This window comes from Pelophylax lessonae (genome assembly GCF_965119305.1).
Source record: "Pelophylax lessonae genome assembly, chromosome: 1".
NCBI lineage: Eukaryota > Metazoa > Chordata > Amphibia > Anura > Ranidae > Pelophylax > Pelophylax lessonae.
Window position 1 is genome coordinate 274,765,233 of NC_138768.1, and position 17,990 is coordinate 274,783,222.

Below are 17,990 nucleotides of genomic sequence, written 5' to 3' on the forward strand. Positions count from 1 at the left end.
GTGATGCCTCCTTGGATGCAGCTGCGTTAGCCTGTAGGGCATCGGTGACGGCGGTGACTTTACGCAGCATGATCTGGTTGAAATGTTGGTCTGCGGACCAAGTCTCCAAAAAGGTTCTGACGGATCTTCCTTTTAAAAGGAGGCTGTCTGTTCGGAGCCTCCATGGAAAAGATCATAAAGGGGCTCACGGGAGGCAAGAGCACTTTGCTTCCAAGGGCCTCTAAGAACAAAGAGCCTCGCTGCAAACGTGGTACTGTTTTTTCGGCTCACAAGCGGCCCTTTTGTTCCATGGGGTCGCAGGACAAGGGGTCTAAATCCTCTCGCCCCTTCACAGGGGGTTCCAAGAGACCTTGGGGTGGTAAGCCCAAGGCAAGCTCCTCTGGCCTCGCGGATAAGCCCTCCTCCACCTGAAGGGACGCCCTCACCCGTTATAGGGGTTGGGGGGGGTCTTCCTTTCTTTCCGGACCCATGGACCTGGTTCATCCAAGACAAATGGATACTCGTGTTGATTCGGTCCGGTTACAAGATCCAGTTTCGATCCTTGCCCCCGGCAAGGTTCTTCCCTTCCAATTAGCGTCTGTCCGCCGATTGGCTTCAAGGCCTTCTAGGAGCGGTACAGGATTTGTTGTCACAAAGGGTAATAGTCCCAGTTCCAGAGACAGAATGTTTTCTGGGGTTTTATTCAAACCTCTTCCCGGTACCCAGGAAGGAGTGGAAGGTTCGTCCAATCCTGGATCTCAAGGCCATGAACCACTTTGTGCGGGTTCGGAAGTTCAGAATGGAATCCATTCGCACAGCTGTGGCTTTGTAACGCTCCTGCGTTTTTATATGGTGTGGATTTTCAGCTACAGAAATAGTTCCACGTCAGCAGTCATGTAAGAGATATGCTGAGATACCATTCCCAACCTCAATGACTCATGTGTGGAAGGTCTTATTTCAGCCAGTAAATACACACAATAAGCAAGCTGGTTCTTAGAGTGACTTTATGCATGTGGTAACACAATGATGAAGTTTGAGGGATAGGTTGAGTGGAGGTGGTAGGTGATAGACACTTGAAGGTGAGACAGTAGCAGATGGATGCAGGAAGGTTTAGCAATGTTGTATGATAGCAGATGATAGAATAGCAGGTGGACATACAAAAGAGATCAACCCAGTGCAGAAAAGTAGCAGTAGTCTCAAGAGCTAGCAATCTAGTTTATGCAGATGTGATAAACAGTCTCTACTATGCAGAGCTAGATAGTGTAAGCTTAGTATAAGTTTATAGAGAATTCCCCTGTGGGGTACTTAGCACTATTAGCGATACAGCCGAAGGGTGGTTCAGGAGAGGCGGATGATCCAGTAGCGGGATACAGGGATCAGCGCAGCGAGGTTCCGTCAGCGAAGTAAGCTTGCAAGCATGGAAGCTTCAAGCAAGGTTAGCATCCAGATAAGGGTGTTTGAACGAACACATGTGAGTGAGAACCGACGCCTTAAATAGCCATCTAGTCCGGCGCTGAGTGATGACAGCTCCAGTCTTAAAGGTGTATGCGCACCTTTCCAAAAGTAAATGGTAGGGCGCATACACTTGTGGAAAGTGTAATTTAGGGTACCAAAGGTACTGGAACATTACAATACCCCCCCCCTTAAGGCATGCTCCTGAAGGCCTCTGGAGCTGGTTTGTCTGGGTATCTCGCATGAAAATTGCGGATTAATCTAGGGGCATGTATGTCAGAGGTGTTTAGCCAGGTGTCGTCTTGGGGCCCATAGTTCTTCCATCTAACCAAGTACTGAAGTCTTCTTCTGTAGATACAAGAATCCAGAATTTCTTTTATCTCGTATTCTTCTCCACCTTCAACTTGTACAGGAGGGGGGAGGGGAATATTAGGCCTTATTCCTTGGTCCGGAACATGGGGTTTTAGTAGCGACACATGGAAAATGGGATGGATTTTTAGGTCCATTGGCAATGTAAGCTGCACTGCAGCTTTTCCAATAAGTTTCTTGATTGGGAAAGGTCCCAAGAACAGAGGTCCAAGCTTTTTGCTAGGGATCTTCAGTCTCAAGTTTTTTGTTGAGAGCCAAACGAGGTCCCCGATAGTATACTGTGGAGAAGGTCTTCTACGAAGATCATAGTACTTCTTTTGTTGACTGTGAGCGTGTGCAATGGTAGTATTTAGTAAACCCAGAGAATCCTTTATTTGGGAAAGATAGTCTGAGGCTACTGGGTTATTTGAAGGAAGGATGCGTGGAGGGAGAATAGAGGGATGGAACCCATAGTTCAAGTAGAACGGACTCTGCTTGGTTGTACTGTGAGTTGCGTTGTTGTAGGCAAATTCTGCCAGGGGGAGAAGATCCAACCAATCATCCTGTTGGTAAGAAGTGTAACAACGTAAATACTGCTCGATGCATTGGTTGACTCTTTCAGTCTGTCCGTTGGTCTGCGGATGGTAAGGAGAAGTGAGCTTCCGCTCAATCCGTAGTATGTGACATAGTTCTTGCCAGAATTTAGAAATAAATTGGGATCCACGGTCAGACAAAAGAGTTTTTGGGATACCATGTAATCTGAAGACATGTTTCATCAGGAGTTCTGCCGTTTGTTTGGACGAAGGTAGTCTGCGAATAGCAATGAAATGTGCCATCTTTGTCAGATGGTCCACTGACACCAAGATGGTATTAAATCCTTTGGAAGGAGGCAATTCTACGATGAAGTCCAATGACAGAACCTCCCATGGAGTTTGGGGTATTGGTAGACTGCATAGTAGACCGGATGGTCTCGTAGTGTCAATTTTGGACCTGGCACAGACATTGCATGAAGAGACGAATTTTTGTATAGATGTTTTCATGTCAGGCCACCAGAATTGCCGAGAAATCAAATTGAAAGTCTTTGTCATACCCATATGTCCTGCCATAGGCACATCATGCGATAATTCCAAGATCTTGGTGCGTAGGGTAGGTTGTATGTAAAGTTTGTCGTTGTAGTAGAGGAAGCCTTCTGCATCGGTAGTTAGTTGTGGTGGGGGTGAATCCAACCTTATACCATGCAGAACCTCTTCCTTCAAGGAACGGACAACTCCAATAATGCGTTTGTGAGGTATTATAGGAACGGAAGGGATTTCAAAGTAGTTTTCTTCAGTTAGTCGTGATAGTGCATCCGCCTTTTTGTTCTTATCTGCAGGTGTGTAGGTCACTAGGAAGTTAAACCTTAGAAAGAATAGTGACCATCGTACCTGTCGATGCGAGAGAGTTTTGCTAGTCTGAAGATATTGGAGGTTTTTATGGTCCGTGTATATAATTATTGGTAATTGGGTGCCTTCGAGTAAATGTCGCCAATTCTCCAGAGCCAATTTTATAGCAAGCAGTTCCTTCTCACCTACGGGGTAATTTATCTCGGGACTGCTCAGGGATTTAGAAAAAAAGGCGACTGGATGAAGTGGTGAAGTGGGGGTAGGTCGTTGGGAGAGTATTGCTCCTACTGCCAGGTTTGACGCATCTACCTCCAGAATGTATTGGAGGGATGGGTCTGGATGGCGTAATATGGGAGCGGAAGTAAACCTTGTCTTTAACAAGTGGAAAGCCTTATTTGCTTCTTCTGACCATTTAAATGGTATTTTTATGCTAGTGAGCTGTGTGAGGGGTCTCACAATAGCAGAAAAGTTTTTTATGAACTTCCTGTAGAAATTTGAAAATCCCAGGAATCGCTGTAGCGCCTTGCGTGTAGTTGGTGTAGGCCAATCCTGAATGCAGGATATTTTACTCATGTCCATCTCGATTCCTGTTTTGGATATGATGTAGCCTAGAAAGAGTACCTCATCTTTATGGAACAAGCATTTCTTCAGCTTCACATAAAGATTATGTGCAAGCAATCTCGATAATACAAGTCTTACATGTCTTATGTGTTCAGACAGGGTCCGTGAATATACAAGTATATCGTCCAGATATACCACAACACAGACATCTAGTAAGTCTTTAAAAATATCGTTTATAAATCGTTGGAAAACTGCAGGGGCATTGCATAGGCCGAATGGCATCACGAGATATTCGAACAATCCGTATCTAGTTCTGAATGCAGTCTTCCACTCGTGTCCATCACGGATTCGAATGAGATTGTATGCTCCTTTTAGGTCTAATTTTGAAAAATAGGTAGCTCCACGCACCTGCTCAATGAGCTCAGGGATAAGCGGTAGAGGATAGCGATCTTTTATTGTGATAGCATTCAATTTCCTGTAGTCGATGATAGGTCTGAGACTTGAATCTTTATTGCGAACAAAAAAGAGTCCTGCTGCTGTGGAAGAAGTGGAAGGTCTAATAAAACCTTTTTCCAAGTTCTCATCCAAATAGGTTTTGAGATGGGCAAGTTCATCCTGTGAAAGAGGATAAACATGACCGAACGGCAATTTGCTATTTGGGAGTAGATCAATGCTACAATCATAGTCTCGATGAGGAGGTAATGCTTGAGCATTTTTCTCAAGAAAAACCTCAGAAAGATCCTGATAACATAGTGGTGCAATCTCATCTGTCATCACAGACAGAATCTTCCCGGAAAACGGGAGGTTACACGTTTCCTCGCAATAAGAAGGGAAGGTCAAGGACCGTTTCTTCCAATCTATGGTTGGTTGGTGTGTGTGCAACCAGGGAAGTCCCAACACAATGGGAAAGTGGGGTGATGGTATTAAATCGAAGGTAGAAGTCTCCCTATGAGACTCGTTAATAGTGACTAGAAGTGCTTGTGTCTGATCGGTGATCGGACCAGAGGATAACGGAACACCGGTAATAAGACTTACTGAGACAGGTTTGAGTTTAGAAATAATAGGAATTTTATTTAAAGCAGCAAAACATATATCCATATAATTTCCACAAGATCCTGTGTCAATCATGGCCTTAGTAGTAATCCTGTTCTGGTCCCACTGTAATGTCAAAAAAACAGAAATGTAGGGGTTAGTGAATGAAGTTGTCAATCCTCCTAGAGAGACATGTGAACACTCACCCTTCTTTTTGTTGACTAGGGGACAGACGTTTATCTTGTGATCCGGGGATGCACAGTACAAGCAGAGATTTTCATTTCGTCTTTTGGCTTTTTCCATAGTTGATAGCGGTGGGCATATGGTTCCTACCTCCATAGGAACGGCCAGACTACGAGAGGAAACGGATAATGGCATTCCCATCTTTTCAGCCTTTCTTTCTCGTAGTCTTCTATCTATGGTAATACCGAGTTGTATTAATGCATCCAGGGTTTTTGGCAGATCCGCTCGGGCGAGCTTGTCCTTAACGGCTTCTGATAGGCCAAGCCTAAATTGGGTTTTCAGAGATGCATCATTCCATTCTGAATCAAGGGTCCATCTCTTGAACTCTGCGACAAAGTCTTCCACAGGCCTCCTTCCTTGTTTCAAGGATCTTAACTGAAGATCAGCAGTACTCTGCCTATTGGGGTCATCATATAGGCTAGTGAGCTCTGCCAGGAACAAGGCATAGGAGTTGAGAAGCTGGTCGTTTTTCTCAAAAAGAGAATCTGCCCAGGCTCGAGGATCGCTTGATAGGTAAGAAATAATAGTACAAACCTTAATGTGATCAGTAAGGTAGGTACGAGGTTTTAGCAAAAAAAGTAACTCACATGCGTTTTTAAATTCGCGAAATCTTTTGCGATCGCCTGTAAATACCAAAGGGGGATTTATCTTGGGTTCAGGGGACTGAGCAGAGGTAAGTTGTGTCAGTCTAATTACCTGCTGCGACAGAGCCTGATTGTCTTCTTTTAATTCAGCAAGTGCGTGTATTAACGCAGATACTTGCTGTTTTAATTGTGTCACCTGAGTGGTTATTTCTGGAACTATTTCTGCTGAATCCATTTTTTGGGTTCGTTCAATCTGTAACGCTCCTGCGTTTTTATATGGTGTGGATTTTCAGCTGCAGAAATAGTTCCACGTCAGCAGTCATGTAAGAGATATGCTGAGATACCATTCCCAACCTCAATGACTCATGTGTGGAAGGTCTTATTTCAGCCAGTAAATACACACAATTAGCAAGCTGGTTCTTAGAGTGACTTTATGCATGTGGTAACACAATGATGAAGTTTGAGGGATAGGTTGAGTGGAGGTGGTAGGTGATAGACACTTGAAGGTGAGACAGTAGCAGATGGATGCAGGAAGGTTTAGCAATGTTGTATGATAGCAGATGATAGAATAGCAGGTGGACATACAAAAGAGATCAACCCAGTGCAGAAAAGTAGCAGTAGTCTCAAGAGCTAGCAATCTAGTTTATGCAGATGTGATAAACAGTCTCTACTATGCAGAGCTAGATAGTGTAAGCTTAGTATAAGTTTATAGAGAATTCCCCTGTGGGGTACTTAGCACTATTAGCGATACAGCCGAAGGGTGGTTCAGGAGAGGCGGATGATCCAGTAGCGGGATACAGGGATCAGCGCAGCGAGGTTCCGTCAGCGAAGTAAGCTTGCAAGCATGGAAGCTTCAAGCAAGGTTAGCATCCAGATAAGGGTGTTTGAACGAAAACATGTGAGTGAGAACCGACGCCTTAAATAGCCATCTAGTCCGGCGCTGAGTGATGACAGCTCCAGTCTTAAAGGTGTATGCGCACCTTTCCAAAAGTAAATGGTAGGGCGCATACACTTGTGGAAAGTGTAATTTAGGGTACCAAAGGTACCGGAACATTACAGGATTCTCTTCATCAAGGGGACTTTCTAGCCTTCATTGACATCAAGGACGCTTACCTTCATATCCCCATCTACATCAGGTATCAGCGTTTTTTTTGTTTTGCCATAGACGAGGAGCACTATCAATTTGTGGCGTTGCCCTTTGGCCTCGCCTCAACTCCTTGGGTGTTCACAAAGGTGTTAGCCTTGCTCAGACAGCAGGGGATTTCGGTACTGGGGTACCTGGACGATCTTCTTCTGAGGGGGGAATCGTCATCTGCCCTGCATGAGGATCTGGAAATCACAGTGAACTCTGCAGAAGCTCGGCTGGTCTCTGAATTTTCTAAGTCAGTTTTGATCCCGTCCACCAAGTTGGACTTCCTGGGGCCGACTCTGCATTTGGCCTCAGCCTGGGTATTCCTCCCGGGAAAACAAAACTCTTAAAATTGCAGCATGCGATTGGGCTCCTGTTATCCAAACGTCGGTTGTCTCTCAAAACTTGCATGCAGGTGCTGGGCCTGAATGTTTCCACCTTCGAGGCAGTTTCATTCGCTCAGTTTCATACCAGACTTCTGCAAAACCATCCTAACCAAATGGGACAAGAATCCACAGTCTCCGGACAATCTGATGCTGTGGAGTCGAGGTGCTAGAGGATCTTTGCTTTGGTGGCTCCGCTCCCTGGAGCTTCGACAAGGGAAATCTTTTCTCCCCCTGTTCTGGACAGGGGTTACCACGGATGCCAGCCTGTCTGGGTGGGGAGGGGTTCTGGGCACAGCATCAGCCCAGGAGTGTTGGTCCCGGGAGGAGTCCAATCTGCCGATCAACGTGCTGGAAATTCGAGCGATCAGGCTTTGCCTGTCCCATTGGACGGAGTGTCTGCAGGGGTGTCCGGTGAGGATTCAATCGGACAATGCCACGGCCATGACAAGTCAATCACTAAAGGGGCACAAAAAGTGCCCTAGTGGCCAAAGAAGTGGCCGGTATTCTAAGGTAGGCACAAGGCTTTGTTCCAGTGCTCTCTGCTGTACACATTACAGGGGTGGAAAATTGGCAAGTGGACTACCTCAGTCGTCAGGCACTGTGCCTGGGGGAATGGTCCCTTCACCCAGAAGTATTTAAAAAACTATGTCTCCGATGGGGGACCCCCGATGTGGACCGGCTGGCCTCTCGTCTCAACCGAAAGGCTCCAGGATTTGTTGCGAGGTCTCGGGATCCTCTGGTAGACGCTCTGGTGGCCCCTTGGGGTCGGTATCGTCTGATTTATGCTTTTCCTCCAATACAACTTCTGCCGAGATTCTGATGACCGCAGACTGGCCGATGCCCCTTGGCGGCTTCCTCTCAGAGAAAATCTTCGGTCTCAAGGACCGATCTTCCATCCAGGTTTACGGTTGCTGGCTTTAACGGCCTGGCTATTGAAAGCCAGGTATTGAAAGATAGGGGGGTTGTTGGAATCAGATGATCCCTACTCTGTTAAACGCTAGGAAATTTACTTCTCTGAAGATTTACCATCAAGTTTGGAAATCATATTACTTAGTGTGAGTCTAGGGGGGGTTTCCACCTGTTCTTTTTCGGTATCACGTCTACTGGAGTTTTTTCAAAGAGGCGTAGATTAGCGTTCTGCTCTGGGCACCATTAAGGGCCAGATTTCAGCCTTGGCAATTTTCTTCCAAAGACCATTGGCTGCGAATTCCTTGGTTCACACTTTCGTGCAGGGGGTTCGTCACTTGGTCCCGCTGGTGCGGTCCCTGGTGCCTCTGTGGGACTTTAACCTGGTACTCTCGGTTCTTCAAAGACTGCCCTTTGAGAATATTCATGAAATTCCTCTACTTACCTTGTCTCAGAAAGTGGATAACACTTCTGCACGCAGGGTCTCAGAGCTGGCTGCGTTGTCCTGTCGGTCGCCTTACCTGGTGGTTCACAGGGATAAAGTGGTGCTTTGTCCCTGTCAGTCGTTCCTTCCTAAGGTCGTTTTGGGGTTCCACTTGAATGAGGACATTGTGTTACCTTCATTATGTCCTAAGCCAAAGCACCCGAAGGAGGTTGCTTTGCATTATTTGGATGTGGTCCGGGCCATCAGGGTGTACTTGATGGCGACTGAGTCTCTTCGAAAATCAGATTCCTTGTTTATTCTTATGGATGGTCCTCGTGAGGGGCAGGCTGCATCTGCTGCAACCATTTCTAGATGGATCAGGCAAACAGTGGTGCAGGCCTATTCAATTAAGGGTCAGGTTCCTCCTTTCCCTGTTAGGGTGCATTCCACAAGGGCGCTTAGTGCCTCCTGGGCCTTCCGTCATCAGGTGTCAGTGGTCCAGGTTTGCAAAGCAGCCACCTGGGCGTCTGTACACACGTTCACCAAGTTCTACAAGGTGGATATTTTTGCATCTGCAGAGGCTGCATTTGGCCGCAACGTTTTGCAGGCCACTGTGGCATAGACTTCTGCCTCTTGAGAGTGTTTTTGTTTTTCTTGTACGGGAGCTCCAGTTGTTCCTGGTTGAGCTCCTGGTTTACCTGGTTTGCTAAGTTTAGGCCATCTTTTTGGAAATGTTTAGTGCAGTTTCTTTCCCACCCCTCATGTTGATACTGCTTTGGGACGTCCCATCTGTCAAATGAAGATATGAAGCTGTGTCCGTCAATGAACGAAAGAGAAAAACTGGATTTTTGTCTTACAGTAAAATCGTTTTCTATGATGTTAATTGATGGACACAGCACCCACCCCTCTGTGGAGTTGGGTTATGTATTCTTCTGACACTGCTTGTTACAAAACGGAATCCTAGAACAGGAAGTGGGAGTATACCACCTGGGACTGCCCCATAGGCGCAGTCAAGCTTTGTTAACTTTTGTAAACCTTTTCTGCCTAGTGTCCTACTTCTAGGAAGAGCAGCATAACCCATCTATCTGTCAAAGATATGAAGCTGTGTCCGTCAATAAACATCGGAGAAAAGGATTTTACGATAAGACAAAAATCCAGTTATTTATTCACCTACATGAAAAATGTTTTTTAATTGAGAATAAGATGATCAAAGACTTAAACGGCATGTTCACAGATTTTGGAAATAGTAGGCATACTGCAATCCTATCTAATATAGTATAATATACTTAGTTACTATATAGAGTACAATATAGTGTTTTTTTTACAGTGGCACAAACGTACATAGCCTTCGACTTGACAAATTACAGACAGGATGTATATAAAAGTCTGATATAATCTAAAGCAAAGATGGAAAACACATTAGGCAGTATGTTTTGTTTTTTTCTTACTCTGCTTTGATTTCTTGTACATGTTCCCTCCATGTGTGTAACACGTGCATCAGCTGTCGTCTCCAGCAGTGCTCAGAAGCCAAGACATCCAACTTGTGCTCTGCCTGAACAGCGGTCAGGCTCCTTTTCCATGTGCTCCAGTAGATCTCCAGCAGCTGCCAGTTATAGTGCAATATAGCCTAGAATTAAAAGAACAAGGGTGAAAAGTGGGCTCCTTCTAAAATGTACCAAAATGTCCAGGATACGTTCACAGAAAGCACTGCTGACCATTCTCTCAGCCAAGCGAGTCTCCTTCTGATGGTTCAGTTTCTCACACCAGGAAGAAATCACTCTTCTTTGTACACAGGACCTATGCGATTAAGAAAGATATTTATAAACATCCTGGTTTTGCAACTCAAAGTAGCGAGGTTGCCAGGAAATTAGCATTTCAAAGCTGAACTTAACTGTATCTAAGCAACACAAAACAAAAATGCTATTTAATTCACATTTAATATTCAAATAAAAATCCCCCATCCATGTATCCATACTTTATTTTGTTGAAAAATCACTTTGAAAAGCCACTTTCCTCTTGAGTAAGGGCAGAAGACTTATGTAGCATTTACTTTCTGGAATCCATCTGCCCTTAGGTCAGGCATGCAGGCAGGGTGGTGTGCATAGATGAGAAAGACCCCAAGAACTGAGAAAGTCTCCCCCCCCTCCAGTTGAAAGAAAAAATGTCAATGAAGACTCCTGGAATGTATGACATTGTGTTGATGTAGGGAATAAACCATAAAGAAATGTGTAAAAAAAAAAAAAAAAAAGTTTTAACACAAGTGACGATAATGTACCTTCCTATCTATTTACCAAAGCTAACAGCATACGGATTAAACCTAGTTCCCATTGATTAAGAGAGTGAAGTTCAGCTTTAAAAAGTAGCTATAAAAATGACAGCCCCGTGTTCTAAGTAAAGGTTTCAATAAACAAAAATTGAGCAATAACGGCTATTCCCTTCTCAGTTTACCATGAATGCTGCTGCCAGACTCATTCACCTTATCAACCGTTCAGTGTCCGCCACCCCTCTCTGCCAATCCCTCATTCAGGTTATCTATCCCTCACGGTTATTACCTTTTGCTCCACCAGCCCCTCCCTATTAGATGTAAGCTCCCAGGAGCAGGGCCTTCCTATCACCCCTGTATTGAATTGTATTGTCGCTGTATTGTCTCCTTTTATATTGTAAAGTACTGTGCAAGCTGTTGGCGCTAAATAAATTCTGTATATTAATAACATGGCTATATTTTGACAGTTTTGCCTATTCATTCAAAAAATAATCTGACCACACCAACATACACATGCTTTGTTCTACACGTTGGCCCCATAAGTCAATACGAATACAGCCTCTACTAGGCAACAAGATAGAACATCTATGTTGTAAACCTGTGAAACTCAATTGCTTGATCTTCCATTTTTCTGCCCTTCTGCTGTAACTTTGCACATGTCCTCCATGCACGGAAGCAGCGAGGTAATTGGCACTTGGCATAATGGCTCTCTGCTGTGGTGACCAGCACCTAGAAAAAAAAAAAATTATAAAAGGAAATCGGAGAGAAGCAATAGCAGCAGTCGTACTTAGCCCTTTATTTCCAGTGCTAACATAAGTAAACTTTGAAAGCCAATATGGACTGAGTTAGGGATGCACTGATACTTTAATTGGCGAGTACAATTACCAAAGAATCACGTTATATGAACAGGTATGCAGTGCAATTCCTGTCCGAATCGCATTCGGTTGCGGGCACCACTCTGATGTAATCCCAGGCTGAAGTCACTATGACAAGTCTGGATTCACAGGAGCGGTGGGGAAATCTGCATGCGATTCGTACAGGAATCGCAACGCATTTCTGTTCAAATCACATGCAAATCTTTGCAGTGCGATTTTAGCCCATTCATTTTGTATCAAATCACACCGCAAAGGTATTGGTTTCAGGTATCGGAGCATTTGCATGAGTACTTGTGGAAATACTTAGCATTGGCACAGATACCGATAGCCGTATCAGTGCTACCCCAGACTAAGTACATGTTTCTGAATTACAAAAATTTATGCATATGAACTAAAAAAAGTGAAGATTTGCTATTAGGGGTCATCTAGAAAAGTTAATTCTACCGAAGCAATATCCTGAAAATATAACCTTTGGTCTAAAACTCCTGAAAAATAGCGGTGCGCTTTCTGATATGTGCACTCTTGTGCCTATAGACTCATAGCTGTACTATATAGTGTGAAATCACTTAAGGCACAGACTGCTGTTTTTAGAATTCAAGTGAAATTTTATGACTTTTTATTACTACTGTGCTACTCATTGCTCTCCTTGCTGAAGGCTCTGACATTCGGAATTAAAGCCTGCCTCTACCAAAATTTCACTTTTATACAGTTACAGTGCAGAGACAATATAACATGTTAGTAAAGGGGAAAGATCAGCTGCAATCACGCTTTAGGAAATACTGGTGACTAGTCATTTGCCCTCTGCCTGATTTTCTTTGGAACAGCTTCCAGGGTTCGGCGCCTCTTTAACAAGGTACCTTACAAAACATGTTATTATAAATGGCAACAGCTATTAAGCTTAAATACCTTTTTGAACTTGCGCAGCCGAATGTACTGGACCCAGGCAGTAAAGTATTTCTGCAATAACAACAATCTGAAACAAAAGAATGACAAGGAGTGGGAATGCAGGATAACAACACATTTAGAATGCTGAAAACCATTGTATCTTATACCTGCAGTGAGAATGTGCTGCCACAGTAAGGGAGACAAGTCTCTCCTCCTCCTTTTGCTCCAAACGATACTGCCAAAGAGTCCAGAATCTACGCAGCAACTGGACAGCAAGAAAAGATACAGAAACTGGAGTGTCAGGAATTAAACAAAACCTGTACTGAGAGAAAAATGGACACTACAATTGCTATAAATGCTAGACAAAAAATGCAATCCAAGGGATTTAGAAAGCAGGGAAAGGGATGTTGCGTCTGCCGACACTCTGTTATGACGCTGTCGGCGGCCCCCAGACGTTGCTAGGGGAACACTGCGGTTGACAATCGAAGTTTACCTCCGACATTAGGCTTACAGGTGGATTTTATTTAACCAAGTTTGGGGATTGGCTCAATACTCTGCTGGTGGGTGGGTCCTTTCCCATTTTTATACTCACCTGGCATACATGCAACTTCACTCCCTTTTTTGCTCGGGGAAGGAGTGCATGCTGTGTGGTTAAATACAGGTAATACTTTCTGTCACTTTAATCTGGATAAGAATCACTGCACTTTTTTTTTATTTTAATTAGTCTTGAGCCTTGTCAAGGATTTAAATATGGGATTCTCCTTTTTTTCTTTCTCTGGGTCATTTCTGACCAGATTGTAGGAACAGACCAGTTTCTGCTTTGCCCCTCACATTGGGATATATTTGGGATCTCAAAATCGAGGCCTCCCTATCTCTAATATTGGGTCAGCATCCGATTCCTACTATGGTAACTATATGCACTCCCTCCACTTCCCTTTTTTTATTTTTTGGGGGGGGGGGGGGGATTTTGGTTGGATGTTTTTATATTCCTCTTTCATATCCCCCCCCCCTTTTTTTCATTAGGTTCTCGTTATCCATCTTTGCCTCAGTCCCTTGTGGTTTCTGGTTTGGGTCCGGGTGCCTGGTTGTTCCCTTGCATATCACTCGCTCTCAGCCACTGCTTTATGTTTTTTATAAACAAGAACTTACTTCTCCTATATTCCATCTCGATGCAAGTCTCCTTATATACTAATATATTATGGATGCCATTCCCCTTGGGTTGGTCTCCCACATCTCTTTTTTGTCTATTGATTATTGTTCTATTTATTTGTATCATTTATTTATTTTCTGGTCATTATATATACAGATATGGTCAGAAACTTTGGACAAATGTACCCCCAGAAGACTTTCAGTTGAAACGCGTAGGGGTTTGGAGTCCATATACTCGAGTATTGTTATACAAATATCCTCTGTAAACAATTTTTTGTACTCTGTGCACTTTTAATGGTTGCTGTATTGACAGTACTTTTTTTATTTAATTCTATGCAATGTCAGTAATATACTGTCTTTTTATCGGTGTTAAATAATAAAGATTATACTTTTTATATACTTTTTGCATTCACACCTTCTATCATACCCTTTTGGTATCGCAACATCCCTTTGATCGCTTGCTAAATCCCTCAGGGATTACATTTTTTGTCTGTACTTTTGGGATAGATACCATAATTTGTTTTTTTAAGAGTGGAACAGAGCAGCTTTTCTTTCTTGCTATAAATGCTAGCTGTCTGGCTCTTTGACTTCAATACTTTGAGAAAAGTGGAAGTTTACAGGATAAGGCCAAGAAAATTTGTAATTTTATAAGTCAATAATGACAGCTTTTGTGCTAACTCATTACAATATTTTTTTAAGCAATTTTCTTTTTTAATAATCTGATTGAAAGAAGACAGTGAAAAACCAACCACATGTTAAGTTCTACTTTTTTGGCATTCTACAATAAAACATGTTAAATACAGAAATCACAGCGAAATGCAGGCTACAATTCTGGTTGGTTAACAAGCTATTCTTTTAGACTGCTTACCCAACTTTGGTATTGATGGCTAGCTTGCTCCTTTCTCTTCTGTGAAGTGTGTACAAAAGATACATTTTTCTTTAAAGCACAAAAACCAACATCCTGCAAAACAAACATAATGATTTTGCAACATAAAAAAAATCATATTGTACAAGAAGAAAACATTTAAAGATACATTGCAAAGAAAAAAAATAGAAGACAAATACCATTAGGTGTAATCTATAATGGTCCTGGGCCAGTTTTAGCAAAAGTACTTCTTCAGAGGCAATTCGCATGTCTGGTCTTAATTAAGGAACGGTGATATATGTTTGTACTGTATTGATTTTAAAACTGATAATGACAACACATAGTAAATTATAATACAAAAAATACTTCAATACTAATTGGGAGCCAGCTGACATTTTCTGGTTCTTATAGTGCGTCCCATGAGAGTTGGCTCCAAATCTAGTGCCATGTCTTACACATTAGGTGTTGCCATAGTGTTAGGAACTCCCAGCCTCCTAGGATACAGGTCATATATCTCGAAAGGCTGAAGGGCCGTACATGCCGAAACTCTCTTGAGATCACCCAACACCATGGCTAGATGAAATGTGAAATGCATAGTGCCAGACCTGTCTACACATGTGCGACATTTGGACCCATGTCTTTCACATTACATGTTGCCATAGTGTCTGGAGATCTCTAAAGAGTTCAGCACCTATGGCCCTGCAGCTTCATGGTAAAGAATGAGTGAGAATTGACAATGTCATTACTTTTTTTTTTAATACTTTAGAAGGAGAACAATGAAAAGCACAGTAGTGACATGATCACCTCATTTTCTCACTCTAATTTTTTTTTTTTTTTTTTATCATGCATCCCAAAAGGATGCAGGCCCATAGGTGCCAAACCTGAGAGAGAGCAGCAGTACAGGAGTTGTTTCACGATGGATTCCTGTGCACTGATCTGGAAGAAATACACAAATGACACCAAGAATAAAAAAAGAAAGCACATGCCTTTTGTATTTGGACAATATGTTTTAGTTTAGATTTCTGCTATAATTTGATGGGCACAGTTCCACATATCTTGCAGGTCCATATTTTACTGGCACAGGGTTGCCCAGGTCCTGCGTGCATTTCCGCGCCGACATCCCATTTTAGTCTATTGGGACACGTGGCTGTGTCCATACGCATACAGGGTGAATTTGGGGACCTGCACCCCCATGTCATACAGGGAAAGAGTGGCTGTGTCCATGCAGTCACGTGTCCCAATAAATTAAAATGGGATGTTGGCATGGGGAAGCACGCAACACCTGTTCATCCCTGTGCCAGTAAAAGACAGACCTGTGTTGGGCAAGGAGCCAATTGCCCCATGTGAACGGGCCCTAATTTCTTTATCTGATTAATGATGGACTTTCTTAAATCATTAAGGAGCAATTCAAGGCAATGAGTAAAGCAATCGCTAAGCTACTGATGCTATGAAGTAAATAATGCACTTTTTGTTTTAATATTAAAAGTCAGCAGCTACAAAAAGTGTAGCTGCTGACTTTTAATGAACACACACTCACCTGTCCCAGGATCCAGCGATGTGGTCACCCGGACTAGCGCTTCTCTCCCTTTCCTCTCCCTGGCATTTCAACAGTGGACACCTGGGTGTGACAGCTTGAGGCTTCACAACAGGGTGTGAACTGTGCATGAATCACGCTGCGCCTGCTGAATGGTCCGGCAGTCTTCTGGGACCTGCGAGGTGTCTGAGAAGACTGCAGGGAGGGAGGGGGAGAGGAGAACTGATCACCTAGGCGAGGAGTACGAGGCCTGTCAAAACTAGGTACCCACTCCCCCCCCAAGAAATGACATGCCAATTCGGGGGGGGGGGGATAGTGCTTGCTTTAAAACAGAGTTCTTTTATAATCCAATACTCCAAGGTTTCACTGACCATTTTCTAGACCCTCTTAAAGGCTGACTAAGGGGGGGGGGGGGACTTGAATACCAATAGCCTGTACCATGTGACTTCTCTCTCTGCATCACCTTTCACATTTTTTTTTTTTCAAAACAGGATTACATCTTATTAGTGGCTGTGAGAACCTAGTTTTTTTTTTTTTTTATCTGCACTTGAGAGGCAGCAAGGAGTCTACAAGTTTACAAGTTTCAGAAGCAAGAAAGTTCTGATTACTGATTCTGATCACCTGATTACTAATAAAATTAACCAAGGCGGCGTGGTGTGAATAAAAAACTAAAGTACTGAGCAAGTAGGCTCAGCTCCTTGCCTGCATCTCAAGGCTTTGTTTCAAGTTTTAACTGGAGTTTACCTCCAGGTCTACATTTCTTGCTTTCTCTTTAGATAAAGAAAGAAATCATAGGAGTTTAAAGCCGTCCACAAATGGATCTGATCTCAGCAGAGACGGGCCGAGATTCGATCCATCTATGGGCAGGCTGGTTGTACTGATGTCAATCGATCAACTTCAGTACAACCAGCTTATCAGATTTTTTGCATGTAATTACTGCCGGTAACAGTAATCATTGTGTTCTGCTGGAAGGGAAGGCTCCCTAATGGCAGAACATAATAGCGCTGCAAGAGGGATTACCCTATCAACACTGACTGTGTTAATGAGGGAATCGATCGATTTTCTTTTCTGCAACCCGTGGTCGCAGGGAAGAAAAAAAAAGTAAAAAAAGCATAATCTATGGCTTGCCTTAGGCTCAGATCACTTAACACATACTGTGTATGCACTTTCTCAAGATATAAACAGATACAATGCTTCCAGTGAGTAAAAGTCCTTCTAAGAACACATCGACGAGCCAGGAAATCGCAGTGTTCTTGGACAGCCTGCATCTTTTTCACTTCATCAGAGACGTGGACCCATACTGAGAAATATCGCCGTATCAGGTTCTCATGACAAAAATGCACAGCCAGTACTGTAAAAGACACAAACGATCTTACATAAGTGGCAGGTTTTAGATGACAGACTGGTGCTTATTTGGCTGCCATAACTGAGTTACATTAGAAAAAAAACACAGAATACAAACAATTATTCATTTATTTTTTACAAAACACGCATATTGCTCTTACTATTCTGCTGCCTTTTTTGTCTACGATAATACACGTAAAGAAGCCAGGATCTTATTGAAGTCTTCAACTTGCAGTACCAAAAGTGCATCAATGCCTTCTGCTCCTTATGTTTCTCCTCCTGAGTGTAAAGGTAAAATTCTCTCCACTGAAGCCAGACCTTCAAACAGGAAGACACCAAAACATGGAAGTTGAGGGAAAAATAATGAGAGAGACCAAGGCAAAAGGTGCACATAACTATTACATAAAGTAGTTTTAGGCCTCATGGTGCAGAGACCTCAGTTTTTCTGCATGCATTCTGTAAGGGCACAAAGAAAAAAAAAAAAAAAATAGTCATCGACGTGCCCTGCTCACACCAAAACACTGGTATCACACTGCACCATGTATGCAGTTTTCTGCACGGGAAAAAAATTTACATGACAGTAACATTGTTGTTAATAGGACACATAACTGACGTGCATGAAAACTGATGTCCACGTGCATGAAAACTG

General features: G+C 43.2%; 1 protein-coding gene across 1 annotated transcript in view; it reads right to left on the reverse strand.

Moving 5' to 3' along the window:
• Positions 1-17,990, reverse strand: part of SFI1 (SFI1 centrin binding protein) — a gene marked incomplete at its 5' end in the record, with an annotated part of 115,083 nt that overhangs the window by 69,639 nt on the left and 27,454 nt on the right. Inside the window, 9 exons of the mRNA XM_082243328.1 lie at positions 9,875-10,053; positions 10,142-10,223; positions 11,288-11,418; positions 12,471-12,537; positions 12,617-12,714; positions 14,467-14,559; positions 14,664-14,734; positions 17,187-17,348; positions 17,503-17,659. Coding sequence (XP_082099454.1) covers positions 9,875-10,053; positions 10,142-10,223; positions 11,288-11,418; positions 12,471-12,537; positions 12,617-12,714; positions 14,467-14,559; positions 14,664-14,734; positions 17,187-17,348; positions 17,503-17,659 — 1,040 coding nt within the window. The remainder of the gene's footprint in view (positions 1-9,874; positions 10,054-10,141; positions 10,224-11,287; positions 11,419-12,470; positions 12,538-12,616; positions 12,715-14,466; positions 14,560-14,663; positions 14,735-17,186; positions 17,349-17,502; positions 17,660-17,990) is intronic.